This window comes from Colossoma macropomum, unplaced genomic scaffold, assembly GCF_904425465.1.
Source record: "Colossoma macropomum unplaced genomic scaffold, Colossoma_macropomum, whole genome shotgun sequence".
In the NCBI taxonomy this organism is placed as follows: Eukaryota; Metazoa; Chordata; class Actinopteri; order Characiformes; family Serrasalmidae; genus Colossoma; species Colossoma macropomum.
In genome coordinates this window covers 18300207-18318687 of record NW_023494803.1, presented here as the reverse complement: position 1 = coordinate 18318687, position 18481 = coordinate 18300207, and the positions used below count along the sequence as shown (strand labels likewise).

The 18481-nt window shown below is 40.2% G+C and overlaps 1 protein-coding gene across 1 annotated transcript in view; it reads right to left on the bottom strand.

The window, feature by feature from the left end:
- The window catches only part of akt1 (v-akt murine thymoma viral oncogene homolog 1), a 71691-nt gene that overhangs the window by 47476 nt on the left and 5734 nt on the right, over positions 1–18481 (bottom strand). The window contains exon 2 of the mRNA XM_036592677.1: positions 16959–17118. Coding sequence (XP_036448570.1) covers positions 16959–17004 — 46 coding nt within the window. The 5' untranslated portion in view covers positions 17005–17118. The remainder of the gene's footprint in view (positions 1–16958; positions 17119–18481) is intronic.

Here is an 18481-nt window from a genome sequence, read left to right as displayed (position 1 = left end):
CGACTAGGAGAGCTTGTGGCTCGCTGACAGAGAAAATGCAATTGCAAACAAGGTTGCATATACGTTTTAATTTTGGCAGAGCTGAAGTGTGACAAAAAGGAAATGCAACTGCAAATGGGCAACTGTTATTCTTTTTTTTAATATGTCGACAATGAAGACAACGAAAATTAAATGTTAAAACTACTTTGCTTTTCCATATAAACATAGTGTTCATATGGAATGCAAAGGCAAATACACATTTTGCATTTGAATGTAAATTATGTCTTATTTAATGCACACTCACATGGGAAATGTAATTGTATAATGTACTGTATGTAATGTTACTAACACCATTACATTTTTTTTATTCTGTATTAACATAATTACCTATTTCGACCCTACCATTTGCACTGAAGCCCAGCAGTACTTGCTCAGACATTCAGACTGTAGCCCTCTTGTTCAAATACAGCTTTTAAATGTCAAATTCCACTGATGGTCCTCTTGATAAAACCAAAATTAAGTCCAGCTACTGCCACTGTGGATTTGTTAATCACTGCAGTACAGTGATTCTAGAGTCTAAAGGAGCATTTACAGGCAAAACACACCTCTGATATGGTAACATGAGAAATTAGGTAAATAAACAAACGTAACAATAAAGTGGAAAGTCACAGTTCCCCTCAAAACAAGACTTAACATAGAGGTATGAGAGAAAACAGATTTCCAAACAGTGAGTATATGTATTATATACACACACTACAATTGCAGAGGAGCTAAAACTACTGACTGTACATTTAATTCATATACTCACTGTTCAGAAATCACATGATTTTCATGCTCAAGTTCATGTAAGCCCTGTGTTAACATGATAAAAATAATGTCTTTGAATTAATTACAGTAATAAATACTTTCTGATTAAACTTATTTTGTTCACCCACTGTTTTCAAAATCTTTCTTTAGGATCAAAATTGATAAAAATAAATAAGATTAATCACAATTAACTATATAAAAGAATGGGATTAATTGCAATTTGTTTGTGTATGTGACTCATGAATATTGCCACAGGTTGATAATGAGAAAGTGTCCAAATTCATTTTTTTATTCAAGCATTTTAACAGCTGCTCAATGAACTTAGTAGTTCACCCCTATATAGCACAATACTAATGAAGGAGAAGAGACCCATTTCAGTCACAGCTTTGCTCTTGCTCACGCACAATACCTCACACAGCATTCAACAAAGTCACACCAGCTCTAGCAGTTTTAGAATAAACAAAAAAGTGACCTGAACTTCCTTTTCCTCTTTGATACTGACAGTAATGTAACAAGCAAACCCTGCCGACCTAATCTACATTTCATCCAGACATGTCACCTAGCTCAATGTCACAGTGCACCACTGAAACATCTAAAAAACATGAAGCCATATGAGCAGATTCAGATATTAAAACATCATTTGACAAACGCTTATACAGCACCCAAAATACTCTGCTTTCAAACTGAACTGATGGATGGCACAACATCGGAGCTGCTGAAATATCAGGTGGTGGAACTTGCTGAGTATGGGATGCTGTCACTGCGCAGTTAAGGCAATCAGCTGGAGTCTATGATGGGATGAATTAGCCTGCAGGTGTCTAGCGTTTGAAACGGTATTCAGCCTAAAAAAGTGAGACAATGCAGATGGTGTTGGATAAAACTGGCCTTTAGCGGGTAAAGAGAGATAGTTTCACCATTACGGCTAAATATCAGAGCTGGAGCAGAAGGAGCTGACCTTGGATTAGCAGGAAAGTATGACTTTTTGACACCGTTTTCCATGCACCCGGCTTAAGAGGCCCGGGTCACCTCGGTGAAGATTATGAGAGAAAAAGAATGTTAAAAAAAAAAGAACACCCACAAGGAAGAGACGCAGAGGCTGGTTGTCTGAGGGGAGTATGGTGTAAGTCTTTACAGGAAAAGCAAAATTCAACTTAACAATTTAACAATTAAGAGAGAGAGAGAGAGGGGCGGCACGGTGGCGCAGTGGGTAGCGCTGTTGCCTCACAGCGAGAATGGCCTGGGTTTGATTCCCAGTCAGGCAACCAGGGTCATTTCTGTGTGGAGTTTGCATGTTCTCCCCGTGTCTGCGTGGGTTTCCTCCGGGTACTCCGGTTTCCTCCCACAGTCCAAAAACATGCAGTCAGGCCAATTGGACATGGTAAATTGCCCCTAGGTGTGAGTGTGTGTTTGAGTGAATGTGTATGTCTGTCTGTCTGCCCTGCGATAGACTGGCGACCTGTCCAGGGTGTATCCTGCCTTCCGCCCAATGACAGCTGGGATAGGCTCCAGCACCCCACCGCGACCCAGAAGGATAAGCGGTTTAGATGATGTATGTAGAGAGAGAGAGAGAGAGAGAGAGAGAGAGAGGATGAAGCACCAAAAGAAGAAAAAAAACAAGTGCAAAAGAATGAAAGTGAAAGGAAATGATGAACAAAGCCCAACAGATCTCTATCTGTTCAGATATCTATACAGATAGCAAGGAAGAGAGAGAAGCGAAAGAAAAAAGAGAAAGACAGAAAAAAGAAAGAAAGAAAGAAAGAAGGGGAAAGGCTGAGAGAGAGAGAGAGAGAGAGAGAGAGAGAGAAACAGAGAAAAAGAGAAAGACAGAAGGAAAGAGAGAAACCTGAAAGAAAGAAAGAAAGAAAGAGTGAGTGAGCGTCCCTTCAATGCACCGCCCACACGCAAAAGGGAGGACTTCCTGCGGGAGTAGCCGCTGCATTCTGTCCTCCTCATTCATCGTTCAGGATGAGAGAGAGAGAGACAGAGAGAAAAAGAGGGGAAGCACTGCTGACTGTGTGTGTATGTGTGAGAGCGAGAGAGAGAGGTGGGGGTGGGGGTCTCAGAATAAAAAGAGGCAGTAAGGTTGAGGATTTAGGGAATTAAAGTCTGAAAACTGGGAAAGGGTGTGTGTGTGTGTGTGTGTTAGGGGGGCACTTTTGTTGCTTTTTCCTGGGTCGCCCCCTCGCTCTCTCTGGATCTGGGCTGGTGTCCCGCAGCTGTGGCAGCCGCCCTGCACCCTGCATTTTAATGAGTCATCGCCCACCAGCGGAACCCCACCAGGGTCTCATCCACTGGTCCAGCACTCAGTCATTACACAATATTAGGGGGGTAAAAATGCACTGATGTATCTGAAGGGGACATTTCAACTGCACAGACTTTCGAATGTTATAATCATCCATAAACAGTGGTTCTCAGTGTTGATCCTGGAGCACCCCTGCCTACATATAAAGTTTTTTTTTTTCACCTGATACATCATCAGCTAATTAACAAGCCTCTCCTGAGCTAAAGTGGTTGGGTTTTTCTTGCTCTTATTTGAGAAAAAGATTTCAAAGTTACAAGTGAGCATGTGTAATGCATATGCTCCAACATATTATAACTGAGCATCAATTATAAGAAACATGTTTAAAATTGTTGGTCAAAATAAAATGCAGTGTACCTTTAAAAGTAATTCTGAATTGTACCAACACTAACCAAACTGTGGTGAAATTTAAGACTTTATGATGCAATGAATTGTTTACAAGAGTCTTAAAGAACTGTCATCTAATCAAATCGACATGTACACCCCTATCATCTACAGTCCCACATCGGCTGCCCAGGAGTACAGGCTCCATCTCCGTGTCTCTCCCTCCTCCATCTCTCCTTTCTTCCCGTCTTTTGTTGGCCTCTTTTTTCATTCCCCTGCAGCTGGATGGGACCGAGCCTTGGGCAGCCCCCCTCTCGCTTTCTCTTTCCCTTTTTCTGCCACTGCTGCTGGGGTGGGCGCTGCCACCGCTACAGGAAAAAAAGAAGGGGGGGGGGCGGAATACATGAAGGGAAAAACTGGGGGAGGAGGATGAGGAGCGGAGTCGGCCCCTCTTTCTCACGCTCGTAAGAAAGCCCTCACTTCTTCTCGGCGGCCAGAGGCACCTGCTGATTACCATAGAGACACTGTGTGAAGCCTCCCCCCACCCCGGGTTTTTCTTCTGTTTCAAATTTCCCCCCCACCTCCTTTTTCCTTTCGGTAAACAAGTGGTCCATGGATTAGTTAAATGGGCTGCTGCACAGGAAACAAATAAACAAACAGGAAAAAAAATAACGAAATTCCGTAACCAACTCGCAAGTTATGTAGAGCGTAAGGCCAGTCTTGATCTCATACAGCAGCCACGATTACAACCCTGTGGAAAAAAGCTATGGAGAACCTTCATGATTTGACAATTTTTCATGCAAATTTTTTTAAACAAATGTTAAACTCGTACTATGAAAGGAATGAACAATTCTTTGGTAGCTCACTTGAATATTTTTTGCTACATTCTTCATCAAGTCAAGAGAGAAGCAGCAACGTGGTTGCTAAGCACAATCCAATGGTATGCATTGTGTTCCTCATTCACAAAATGAACAGATTTCTCCAACAGCCTCTCTCCATCGCTGCAAATCTGATCAAAGATGTACGGCTCCATTATTCCGCACTAAACTTGATTTATACTGAACTATGATAACACAACAGCATTTTAAAGAAGAAACCAGCCACAAAGCAGCAAAAGCAGGCATGGCAGAGCGATCGGAGTTACTGGAGCGGGGTCCCGACAGAGGCACCGCCACCTGACTCCATATTACTCTTAATAGTGGAGCGTCCATGGGGCATGATGGAAAGTACTGGAAAGCTGGCTATCTTCTGACCAGTTGCTGAGGAGAGCAGCACTGATGATTGATGTGTGGGACGGGTGGGTGCCACGACAAACGGAAGCAGCACCCATGGTCCACTCTGGGGAGTCAGCTGGGACTTCATATTGGCGAAAGGGAGAGAGAGAGAGAGAGAGAGAGAGAAAGAGAGAGAGTACAAGAGTAAAGGGGGCAAAGAGAAGAGAACAGAAGTGAGGAAAAGCCTGTCAGGGGCCGAGGGGGTAAAATAATGAAGGGAAATGTTGACGACGAAAAGGAAAAGCGGAGAAAAATGGCCTAGCCTTGCAGCACAATTGCAGAGCAGGAGGTTTCGGCACAGAAAAGTAAGCACACAGCAGGCTGACTGCAACAGAGGTGGGCCCTGCTGGTACACACACACACACACACACACACGAGAAAACAAGCTCTGCAACCCCCCACCCCAGACTCCCCCTCTCCCGACAGCTGCACCCTGGCAATTTACATCTCTCCAGCACATTTAGCAGGAGCCTGTCTGCTATCACCCGAGGCCCAGGGACCCCGCTGGCCTCCAGACACCAGACAGAGCGCCGTGCTCGCGGGGAGCCCAACTTCAGCACAGCCGCTACCCTCCAGAGCACTGCAGCTAAAAACCCAGTCAGCACTTCTCAACTGTGCCTGCTACTTTTCCCAATGAAATTCCACCTACGATGAAGTGATCTTGTCAAATCCGTCATTGAGGTAAGGAGGGTGTACAAAGAGGATCCATATCCATTTGATTTAGAATAGAGGTTGGGGCTGCACGATATGTACATGAAATGCGATGTTCAAAAAAGCTGTTGGATATCACAATGACAAGAATTAAGAAGTGTATTTTTTGCTGTGTAAACAGAAATCTAGCAAACCTCTCTCTTTAAGCAGATAGCCAAAAAAAAAAACAAGATTACAAAAGCACCATCCACTATTGTGCAAAATAAAAATAGCTACTTACATCAGTAAGTGTGGGCAAGCACATTTTGTGCGCAGTAAGGACATAAAGGTGTCACTGACACAAAACACTGCTGTTGTGAAGCATCAAAAGCTATTGGAGTGCTGCTGGCACCCTCTAATGGAGAATTTGTAGCCTGCAAAATGTGAGTCCCACGTGGTGCTTTAGTCTAAACAGAGTCAGGATTCCCTGAACAGCTTTCCCTATTAATATTCTAACTTTATTTTTAATATAGGTCTACAAAAACAAATAAATAAGCCATGTAATTGCTTAAAATGTTCATTATGATGATACAGATTTGTTGTGACAACAGCCATAACTACTTCATACAGTTTACCAGTCTATGCACTTTACACAACACTTGCCTACCACTGCCCTGCATGTTCTAACTCATTTCAACCCAGGAAAGGCTTGCTAATTAGCTGAGGAGTTGAATCAGGTGTGTTGGAGCAGAGATTTGTAGGGCAGGACAGTTCCAGGATCAGAACTGAAAAGCAGTGCTCTGTGCATTATTATTATTTTCAATTATGATGTTCCAAAATCTTTGCAGTTAAATCTTAACTTTTAGATAAATGCATCAAGTCATCTCATTTTAAGCATTACAGGACTGTAATTCAGTTGTTTTTGAGCTGTGCATGTGAGTAATTAGCCAAATAGTTCCATAGAAAGTGCATTTATTTAGACATGTCACAAGTCTTACAAAAACAATACAATTTGTAACTTCTGACTTGGTACTTTTAGAGGGCAGTGGTGTGTAATGTTTGTTTATTTAAGCTTGAGCCGTTTCGGTCATCAGTTGGGAGCAAAGTATTGGCAGCTAGGAAACAAGATAGCCAATCATTTTAGGCTTGTACTATGGTAGTTGCACTCAATCAACAACTTAAAAAAAGAGAAATAAATTGTTAATCACAATTATTTATATTGCAATTATTCATCAACTATAATTTCATGATCATGACAGGCCTAGTAAGAACAAAAAGAAGAGGAGAAGGGGGGGAAAGAGAGAGAGAGTCTGGTCTGGCTGAGAAGCTGGCAGCTGTTTAGAACTGTGCCGCCATGGGACAGTGCTAATCAGGTGGTTAAGAAGAGAACACACACACACAGCATGAGAGAGCGAGAGCGAGAGAGAGAGAGAAAGAGACTATATGACCAGAGGCAAGACAAGAGTTTTATACTATTAGTAGTAGACAAGGAATGCAAGAGCCAAGCTTTGTTCCAAAGTCTGAGGAGGCTACATTTCAAAGCTGAAGTTCACACACACAAACCTACACCCACACTTAAATTTAGACCACCAGGGCTTCCACAGAATGGCACACAGGTGTGCTCTAATCATATGACCACCGTGCAGCAAGTAAGCCCAGACATACAAGTCTGTACTTGAGTTTGACCAACATGATGATACACATCAAACAAACCTAGAGGCTTACTGAGCCTGCAAGGGGGAGCAAGGTTCCTTTCACATGGTTTTTAGCATGCTAGATTCTCTTCCAAACAAGTTTTACAACCTACAGCATGCTAACCAAGAGCTAAACCCACTTGTCCCAAATAGAGTGCAGGGGCACAACATTCATTTAAGTGCACAGTAATGGTTTGATATTAGCCTGATTAAGACTGCTAGTCTAACTAGGCTATGATCACATCAACAGCACAGTTGAACTGCCATCAAAGTTGATCTGAGCTTAGCCCCTTTAAAACATGCGGTCCGGGATGAAATTGGCCAGACTGTGCAAGATGGACCTGGACATGTACATCCTTTGACTGCTCTACTAACTCGCACACAGTTGTTGCGACATTTTGCAGCTTTTTGGTAGTTCCGCATGTATGACGACACATTTATGACACCAAAACAAAGAAGTCACAAAAGGCAAAAGAGCCACACGTCTGCGGAGAGGAACTTCTTGTCAGAAGTAGACTTTTTTTTTATCAGATATTTAAAAAGAAGGAGAAAAAAAATGTTGTTTTTGAACAGCAGTAACCCCTATGTGGATGAACATGTTATATATCAGACTATGCTGGCATACATGTAAACAGGACTGCAAACGGACTAGACTTTTGTACAGCTTTTGTAATCATCAAGTTTTTTAGTTTAAGAACTTAGGCAGGTTATTGTGTGCATGTAGTTATTGTCAACTCCATTTTTTCTCTTGTTCAACTAGGTACCCGCAACAGCACTTACAATGACCTTTGTTAGCCTGACAAGGTGGGACACTCAGCCCTCAGCCAAAAAAAAGCAAAGATTCAAAACTTCAGTGCACGAACTCTTGGCCATGGTGCTCCTTGTGGTATGTGGCCTCTTTGATGTCTGACGTTCTGCCTTTGATAAAAACGAATCAAATTTTCTTTCTGCAAAACCCTCCTTTCACCCCACTCCCTCTTTGACTGTTGGCATGGCTTAGGCATGCGGGTGACGTCAACACTCAGTTAAAACATGGAGGAGCAGGGAGAAACGTCGCTCTCATTAGGGTTCAGCAATGAAGAGGACCAAACTAGTGCCTCTGTGATTTTGTGCAAGAATTCCCACCACAGAAACTTTCCCATGCGCTTAGCTCGATCGTTCATCACTTGGCGAAGAACGTGGTGAATGTCGGCACGGCCTCATCATGTAAGAAGACCTTCAAAGTAGCACGGCATGGAACTAAACGGTTCTTAGTTTCAAAGTTTCCTGTAGCACCCAGTGTAAATTTCCTCCTGAGACACTTTCCTCTGGACGTCATGCTTTTAGTTTATTTAGCATGGTATGCCATCTTGCTCTGTGTAACTGCAAAACATTTGACAAAAACAGACCAAGAATCCTCAAAATGACCAGGAGATTATTTTTCAACATGGAATCATGCTTACATTTTCTGGTTTGAGCACACTTGTGGCGTAAACTTACAAGTGGAAATTCTGGACAAGCACAGGTTACAGGTCATTAAAATCACATTTTTAAAAAAACAGTCAAACATGCCTAACCAGAGAGCTTATGATGTATGGGTAAAAGACGAGGGAATGTGCTAGAGATGTTCTGGGCCTGAGGAACTAAGGGGAACATGTGATTGTGTCTAGGTCATGGAATGCAAGGCTGACGTAGTTTGTGGCTCAAAGAAGGACATGGCACACAGGAAGCCCATTTCTACAAAGCATAAGTGGTCTTTATGACACAGGCAATCGTTCTTCTGAGGCATCAGTACAGTTACTATGTTGGGACACAGCTGCTCCCTTTCTTCTGCACACAGTTGCCTTGAGGTGTGGCCACAAAGAAAGCAAGTTAAACCCAAACACCACTGAATTTCCTGTGAGCACGTGAGCACATTCGTATCACATAAGGACAGTAACACTTTACTAAAAGGGCAGCAGTCATAATGCAACACGATGCCTACGTAAGCCTTTCATGACTGAATCTATATTCCAACAAGCATCAACACATCGAAATCGACAAAAGCAGCCTTTATGACAAATGGTGCTTCTGAGAATAAGCCTTATAAACGTTTTTGAACAGTACTGTTTAAAAATTTTAGTCACCTGCAAAAATCTGAATTAAAAAGCTATTTATCTGGACAGTAAACATTTATTTGCTGAGCAAAAAACTAATCTTAGAATATATACAAATAATAAAAAAAAATGTACAATAACAACATAAAAAGCAGTGGTTTTATTTCTGTCAATGATCTCTCCTCATCACAGCCCAGAATTAACTGTTACCAACCAACACCTGCTTTGGTTAATACTTAATTATGTTAAAAGGTCCTTGTCATGGAAAACCTAATACTACTCGCTTTTTTAATGAAAAAGTCTAACACAGAACGTAAACACTGCTGAATATTAGTTTCAATTCACCCCCCCTGTCCATATATGGAAATTAGCTGCAGAAACAGCCCAGTTTTATTTACTGTTTTTGTGATGTCATGAAAACCAACTCATTTACATATATCCAGATATTAAGGCTACAGCAGTCGAGCCCTGCCCATTCACAATGCAGTTACAAGGAATTCAGCCCCTGACTGCTTTTTTGAATGAGGCACAAAACAGGGCAGCCAATCAGAATAGAGGTAACTTACATATATCAATCTTAAAGGCACAGTAACCAAAACATGGGATAATAAGACGCTGGAATGGTAATGGTGATGCAAAAATGGATTATGACTGTTTCTGGCACATAAAACCACAGACACAGGACTTTGTTCTTTTAACTAACTTATAAGATATTAACTACTTTTTAAAAAAAATAAGATATTCTTGTTACTTTTTACTGTATTTATTCATATTTATTCTAAATGTTATATGGTGATTTGCAAGCACAAACACACTGCCAAAATAAATAGTTTTAAACAACTGTTATGTTTACATTACAACTCTAATTGCTCAATTCCAACTAGCAGAACAAGCCCTTGTCACAAATCTTCTCTGAACAGTTCTCAGCTGGTCACTATTAGGGTGCGATGCATTGCATGCACAGTAAAAAAAATCTGACTGTTCCAATGTGACATGGCCACAAATCGGATACGTATCTGATATAGCACTGCATATGAAAGTGGTTCAGATCTGATTTGAAAAGATCAGATTTGTGTGTTCACACTGCACTGAAAAAAAATCAGATCTGTGTCGCATCAAGCGAAAAAGATCTGTGTGCCTGGTAATATGAACATGGGCAAAGTGCTTTATGGTTTATGACAGGTGTCATGAAAGGCTTATGCGGCCTTACGAAAGCTATTGTTCATGAAGCTAAACATGGATGCAAAATCTGCAAAAAGGTAAAGGCTTATAAACACGGCCTATAAATAAGCTCTTCAGAAAAGAGTGTGTTGCTATTGTTTACGACTAGGGCAAAGTGACCACGGAGAAACAATGTCACGTTAAACTTGCCTTCTGCGCAATGGCAGACTGAGGCAAAGGTGACTTGACAGTGACGTGACACTAAAGCCAGCTCACCGCGAGGCCTTTTGCTCTGGCCGAGAGGAACGTTTGCCCTCCAATCAAAACACAGAGACGTCCCGATGACATTTCACTGGGAACAGCTGCTGGCTTCATGACAGCAAAACATTCAATAAGGGTTGTTTGGGGAGGGAGCAGGGACAGAGAGAGACATGCATGTGAGAGTGGGTACGCATGTGTGTGTTGTGCTGGTTGTCCTAATGGGAGATCAGTACATCATCTGTGGCGATTTCAACAGTGGTGTGTCGACTTCTCAAAAGCTATTCCGGTCAAACTACGCAATAAAATAAACATAAACCTAGTGATGGGTGGTGTTCTAACGTCTCTAAAAACTCTGAAAAGCAGCGTAAACTGGAAAAATCGAAGTTTCCCATGCCTGCAAGGAAACATTTGTTTTCCCACACGCCACACCACATGTGACAAAAAATTAACACTTACACAAGAAAATTGCTGGAAAGCTCTGAAATGTATTAGCAAAGGTCTGAAAGTTAATTATGGTCTCCTTCTGCAGCCTTGTCAGCGAGTCTGGCAAATGCCCATGCAGTCAACAAGCTGAACAACTGAACAAGTGAACAAACTCACTTCCTGTGAGCTGGTCGGCTCCTCAGACTGAGCAAAAATGTGAATGGAAAGGTCTGCTGACTATCAGCGACACAGATCTAAACAACTGTCTCCTCCTCACCATAGGCCAAACCCCGCCCCCAGCCACCAGCCTGCTACTTCCTGCTCTGCTTAACCACGGCCGGCTGACGTCACGCCAGGTTTTCCTCTTCTGCTCAGCTATGCCACAAAAGCTGTGTGTAGTGGCAAAGAGAACAAGCCAAACTGACATAAACCCAGAGCATTGTTTCAAGAACAGGCATGCCGTCAGCATTACGTAGAAGCAGTCTTCACGCACTACTTCTACTTCTTGTGAAAGAGGCCACTATTGCTAGTGATATCTCATGCATACTGCTACTTTGATGATCTCAAAAAAAAAAACAACAGACAGGTTTACAGCAAAATCAAAAGGATAACATTATGTTACATTTTTTTCATCCCAGATAAAAAACATTGCTATTTACGCTGTTTTATCTACTTTTTCCCCCACTGATAACACAATTTACAGATGCTGTTGCTGCATTTATTTGTAAAGAATGTTATCTAACAAAACGAAAAATTCTGAGATTTTTGTTCAGTTTTTGTCTCAAACTATTTTTTTGAAAACACATCAATAGGAATATATATCAGTTGTGCTTAGAGGTGGATGATATGGCAATAATGTAATATTACTGTACTTCAAGACATTTTTACGACATTCGATGTCACAATTTGTTAAGTTGGAACAGATAAAGCAGCGGCACATTTGTAAAATACAATCAAAAACATCAAACAACTCAAAAAAATCAAACAAATCAAAAGAATCCAACAATTTGTATTCACTGTGTTGCACTAAATCCAGTTAAATCTGACTAATAATGCTCTCTTTCTAACTAAACATGAAGGTGAGAGCTGTTCTCTAAGTACCGACAATATACATAATATGCTTGTGACATCATTCATCACAATAATGATAGATATTGTCAAACTGCTCGGCCCTACTCATGCTTTATCAATAAACTGATTAAACAGATCAATAAGAGCTGTTCTCATTTCAAGATCAATCTCATTTCTGTTCTGAATGAGCTCGCAGGAAAAAAAATAAACACAACACAAAGAAGCCTTGTGCTTATTTTACATAGTGACAGAGTGATAGAAAACACAGTCGCACACAGAAAGCTCTGGTTCTACATGCTGAAATGCTGAAATGATTTCGATGTTGGGGACATGCACACGGTGTAACACCTCTGGCAGCAGATTGAAACTGGTGGCTTTCTCTTTTTTTGGGCCCAGTACCAGATACGCTGGTTCATGTGGTTAAGACAATATTGTGTTAGTGCCATGTTTTCCAATTTAAAGTAACCCAGCTTAAACTGATTTGGGTAAGACAAACGTATTCTACAAATTATTCAGCAGGATAAAGTAGGGTTAGCTAAACATATATAGAAAGCTAAAGGAAGCTCTGACATCGGATGCTATCAATAGAACGATCTACACTTCTCTGTAAACTGCATCAGCGTCCTGACACTGTGTGTGTGTGTGTGTGTGTGTGTGTGAGTGAGAGAGAGACAGAGAGACAGAGAGAGAGAGAGAGAGAGAGAGAGAGAGAGAGACAGAGAGACAGAGAGACAGAGAGAGAGAGAGAGAGAGAGAGAGAGAACCCTATTGAGCCGTTCTATTCTCCACTACCCTCTGACACACCAGCTCACTTCCTCTCTCTCTCTCTTTCTCTCTCTCTCAATAGAATTAAAAACTACACATCCGACTCATGCAATCTAAGTCAATCAATTAGCAGATGAGGTAAACAAAAAGTGCTTGTTGCATTAAAACCAAAGGAAATGCACAGTGGTTCAGCACAATCAGTGACTAATTTCCTAAGGCAAACCGAGAAAGCAATCACTGACTTGGCAAATAGTCTTCCATGATGTAGTGATCAATATGGTGTATGCATTTTTTACTGACCATATTACTGCAATTTCATGTTAACCATTCCATTACTCATTTTAGCAAATCAAGCTATACATTGAAAAAAATGAATTTCCAGAATAAAAATCAATGACCAAAAAGAATCATTGTAAAGGAAAATTCCAAAAAAATCTGCATAATTCAGTAGTTCAGAGTGTGTTGGTGTGACTGATTTCTTTACAGTGGTCTACAATGCAAATGCAGCCATTTTATTTGTCACCACTACCGAGAACAATTCTAACTTGGTCAATTTTGGTAGGCTTGGTAGGCTTTTTTTCCATCTTAATGATTCAATTTACCTTTAAAATGAATTACTTGAATTTTGCAATATTTTAGAACTTAAACTTACTTCCACCACTTTCACCTTTTTTACATTTGGTCATATAAAAGGAAACGGGCCTAGCAAATAACTCAAATTATCCCAACTGTGGGAAGAATTCAACAGTCCAGCAGTCCACTAGAGTTACAGAAACACAGGTAAGCAGTTAGGTCTGCACAATATGGACAAAAATGTCCTACTGGCATTTTATTGCTATGTTGCTACCTTCTCAAGCCTGAGATCAGTAAATGAATACGAATCAGGAAGTTAGATGCTAATGGAAATGTCTGTGATTATTTACTTATGTGCAAATTCTTTGCTGAGACTAATTTTAGACAACAGTGTTGCTCTCTAGAAATACGAAATATGAGATTTAATTTATTTTGTATTGAGTTGGATGTCGCAGTGAGAATCATCACACTGTATATTGTTTGGCTAAATCACCACTCATCAACTGGGATCAAAGGCATAACATCTTGAGTCATAGGTCTCAGACTGCCCAGCTGCCACCAACACATCCATTCATCCCTGGCCTTCTCTGATGCGGGTAAAGGAAATGAAAATACAAGCTAAGTAAAAGAGACGGACGTATGTAGGCATGTGTTAATTCTCACATTATCGCCTGATTGCAATTACAGGAGCTGATGGCAATTATTTAAGCTGACTGTAATTATTTTTGCAGTTGTTCGCTTTCACAATCAGAGGTTTACATCACAACATACAGAACGTGAATTGTGTGTGTTCATCTTTTGCGTTGTGCCAAATGGATGTCAATAAAAGCAAGCAGAAAACAATTTTAATGAGGTACTTCTGAATGACACCGTTATAGGTCAGTGTTGAGTAATGTTTGTTTATTTGAGCTAGAGCTCTGCCTGTTCTCAGTTGGGAACCACTAAGTATGAACAGCTGTAACAAAAGAGAGCTAATGAGTCAATCAAGCCACTTTAAACATGTACTTAGATATACAGCAACAATAAACAAAAAGACAAATTAAGCATTAGTCCTAATTATTTATATGGGAATTAATCATCAGCTACAATTTCATGACTGTGAAAGGCCTACACATAGGCCCTCCTGACAACAGGGCTAAACCTCCGACTACTACACTACTTGGGAATGGAGACCTCTTTTTAATGGAAGTGACAGTGTTCTTTAAATGCTGATGATAAACACAATGCACTCAGAAAAACATATTGTGGTGTGATTTATGATGATAATAACATTATATTGTTATATCACTCACCCCTAGACTGCAGCACTACATTGTGTCAGAGTTGTGTGTGATGCTGCTGTGTATGTATGTATGTATACGTATCAATGAATGGGTTTCTCGCTTTCAAAAACAGTGAATCCTACTAATATTAGTTACTCAGGATATCAGAATATTAAGTACAATAGTAGGGCACCAAATTTTTAACACTATTTGAGAAAGCAAATAGTCCCTAAAGAAAATGTATCTTTCAGATTCACGACAATTTTACCATTATCAAAGTTGCATATAAAAACACACATATAGGTTTACTGGTCCTTTTGGACAATAAATATACTTCTATTGCCAACATCCTGGTTCTCGTTTCCCACATCCACTGTAAAGAAATCTGAGTCGGAAAGTTTCACTATAAATCAACCATTTCAAAACACTCTGAATGACTTTGTTTAGTCAATTTCAAACAACAAACTATGTGCCAAAGTTTAGATTCAGTCACCTGATATCAGATACCCCTAGTGGTGCTTTCAAATAAAGTCAAATTAAGTAAGGAACTGACTTACTGCTTGCAAAACAAAGACTGACACGCCTCTCAGCCTATCACAATCATCTCTAAGCCCTACCTTTTCTGTCAAAAAAGGAAAAACTTAAAACTCCTCTAAAACAAACTTAAAGCGAGAATGGTGCTGGCAGTAAATGAGTCAGAATTGTTAGGCTAAGAGATGGAAGAAAAGTGTTTTAAAACTTGTCAGATGACTAAGTTAGCTTTTTTATAAAGTGGCTGTTTATCTTAATAAATTAGTCAGATTAAAATGGACTGTACAGTACTCACATTTTTGAGAACATTCTGTGTGAAGATAAATGTTAATTCACTTGTACACATGAAATCATTTCTCTTGTTTGAATAAAGCCAAAAAGCTTTGCGTGAAAGACAACAAATCCTCCCCAGTATCCAACATTATCTAGGGTATTAGCTCATCTGAAGGGGCAGTTTCCATCGCTCAAACCTCTTCCTTATTAGACCAGAAACCTGCTGCTTTAACACCCTGTGCTTAAAAGATTTTCCTAGCTCGATTATTGTAAACATGGTTTCCAGAAACCTTTTTTTTTTTTACATTCGTATCTTTTAGTTCTGCACCGAACAGCCAGTATATTACTCATTAAAATGTTTTCTAATGTATCTCTTATTGTGCTTCATAGGGCTTGACGATAAATCATATTTTTATTGTTATGGTGATAAGAGTTTCCACAATTAAACACATCGTTAAGAGCTGTGATGACAGAACAGAGCAAATTGATTGGCACAAATAATCAGAACCCTAATGAGTGCCTATCTGTGCTGGGATTGAACCCTGCTCTCCCGCATGGATGACAGGTACTCATTCGGCTAAACGGCCAATTATAAAACACCCACATGCCCAGCTCAAAAACTACTGCACCCTGAACTACAGCCTGCAAAAACGCATTGTTCTCACACCCAAGATTGTGTTTTAAGTGTGCAAGGTAGTAACGACTACTGTCACAACAAACATTTTTAATAACTAAACAAAATTAATAAATAAATAAAATGTTGTTCTTGTGCGCTTGCTTATTTATTTTTTGAAAACACTGTTAAGGTAATACTGACTGTTTCTTAGCCTTTCAGTGCACAATAATGTGCCTGCATTTCTAATACAAGTAGCTGTAGGTATTTCATTTCTTTTGTGTCACATCCAGTCTGAGGCACACTGTTTTAATGATAATTTAGCGCTTCTCATATCGCCATTGTGACATCTGACAGCTTTTTTTGAATGTCACACTTTATGCCAGTATCGTACAGCCCTACTGCTGCTGAATGTTTTAGTCTGTTAGCACAAGTGCTAGACGGAATGAGCTAAAGGTTAATGAACATAGTAACAGTAACTTTGCAAGGTGGGACTTGTCAGAATTTTGCCAACAGTCCATTGTTGAGTGGGTGGAAAGTGAACTCATTTAGCCGAGATGTAAATTATAAAGCCGTCAGCGTAAAAATGGATGTAAGGTGATTGCAAAAACAGCAAAGGTTGGAACAAATGAGAATACTTGCCACTTCTGTTTAGGTGAAATATACTTCAGAATTCAACTCATATTACCTTCAGAGAGCAAACGCTTGGTTCTCAACCAGTTGTTGGGACTCACCAGGCAGTCCACACTTTTGCCCTATTCTGATTACCAATACACCTGAGCCAAGCCATCAAAACACTGAACACTTGTACTGGGAGCTAGGTCAAAGCAAAAACGTGGACTAGCTCGTGAGACACTGACTTGTGACCAAGCTCAAGAGAAAAACGGTGCCACAGTGAGAGCTATCTGTATCCTCTACAAAGCTAGTCAAAAAAGGGGCACACCTCGTTTGTGGAGCCATCCTTCCTTCACGATCACCACGTCCGTCATGCTGGCCAGAGGGAGAAGCTCTGTCTAGCCGGCGTCTCAGAGGGAGAGCAGCAGCTCCGACCCCGCAGTCTCCTTAACTTGTGCCAGGGCAAGGAGCCTCTTCTCAAATGTTACCTGTGGAAGGACAGCCCAGAATACACACGTAAGCCTTACTCCTGACTTATTACAAAACTCTTGGCCGTATTCTGAGATCTTTCTGTCCATTTCATGGCATAATTTAAAATTTCAAAAAATATGTTAAAATATTAGTAGATCATAAAGATCACAGGGCAACCATCTCTGTGAAGGCAAAGGCAAAGAGTTTCGTTTTAAAATGCTGACTATCCATTTGTAACAATTTTCTTTTTTGAGAAGAACAGCTGACATAATGGAAAATACACTTTTATTTTTGTAATAATGGTGGTATCAATCATAAGTTAGCATATATATGAATACACATTAAGAGGACACAAGATTAGATTATTATACAACCAATTTCACAGTTTAAACAGAAATCAATGTCACAACATCCAGTCCAGGAAACAGCTCACAAGCCCCCTGCTTGCATCCGTGCTCACCAGCAACAGGAAGCAGCGGCATTATTGAACTGCAGAAAATTAGTGACATATAAAGATAGCCTAAGGCTTGTCATGTTTCCCATTAAACCGGACACAGTGGTGTCTGTAGCCCTGTTGTGTGTGCAGACAAATCACTGTTGTGCTGGTTCACATTCTGTCAAAATACTGAACCTGGTTATTTTTAAATGCTTTCAATTACAGGCTGGCCTTTATTATAATCCTACGGCTGTAATAGAAGGTGTGCACAAGACAGTGAAAAGTGAGCTGCAGGTTAGCGCCATCTCCACCCCCATTTACATACAATATCTGTAAGTAATACGATTTTAGTCTGTGATTATTACTTTCATTGGTAAAGGCTTTTGCAGTCAGATACCTTTAATATTAATCTGTGAATCTGTAATACAGAATAATGACATTGCACTGCCATATCTAAAAAGGTGTAAAACGTGGAAAAAGCTTGAATATAAACTTAAAATATAAACCAAAGTATAAACCCACGTCTTAAAGAAAACAATATATAGCATGAAATGTACATGACAGAGTCTAAAAATATTAAAAGAAGAATTTAGACAAATTCAATCAAAACCACTATATCTCAATAAACTAAGGAAGAAGAAATAAATCAGTCAATTATAAGAGTGCCTAGTGTATAAAGATGGTGTTCAGAAACAAAATAAATAAACAAATATAATCTTTAAAATTTTAAATTTATTCACTATATAGCACTATGAATTGTGAAAAGTGTGCACACAGATTATTCATAAAATAGCAATTTTGATCATCAGGGATGCCACAGCCATCTGTATTTGGGAGTCCAAGGAGCATAATGGACCCTTTTCACACTCCGATGCGGTTAAGAGGAAATAGCATCAACGCATGTAAAAAACACCCGACTAGCTTGCCGGTTCTTTCAAAACATG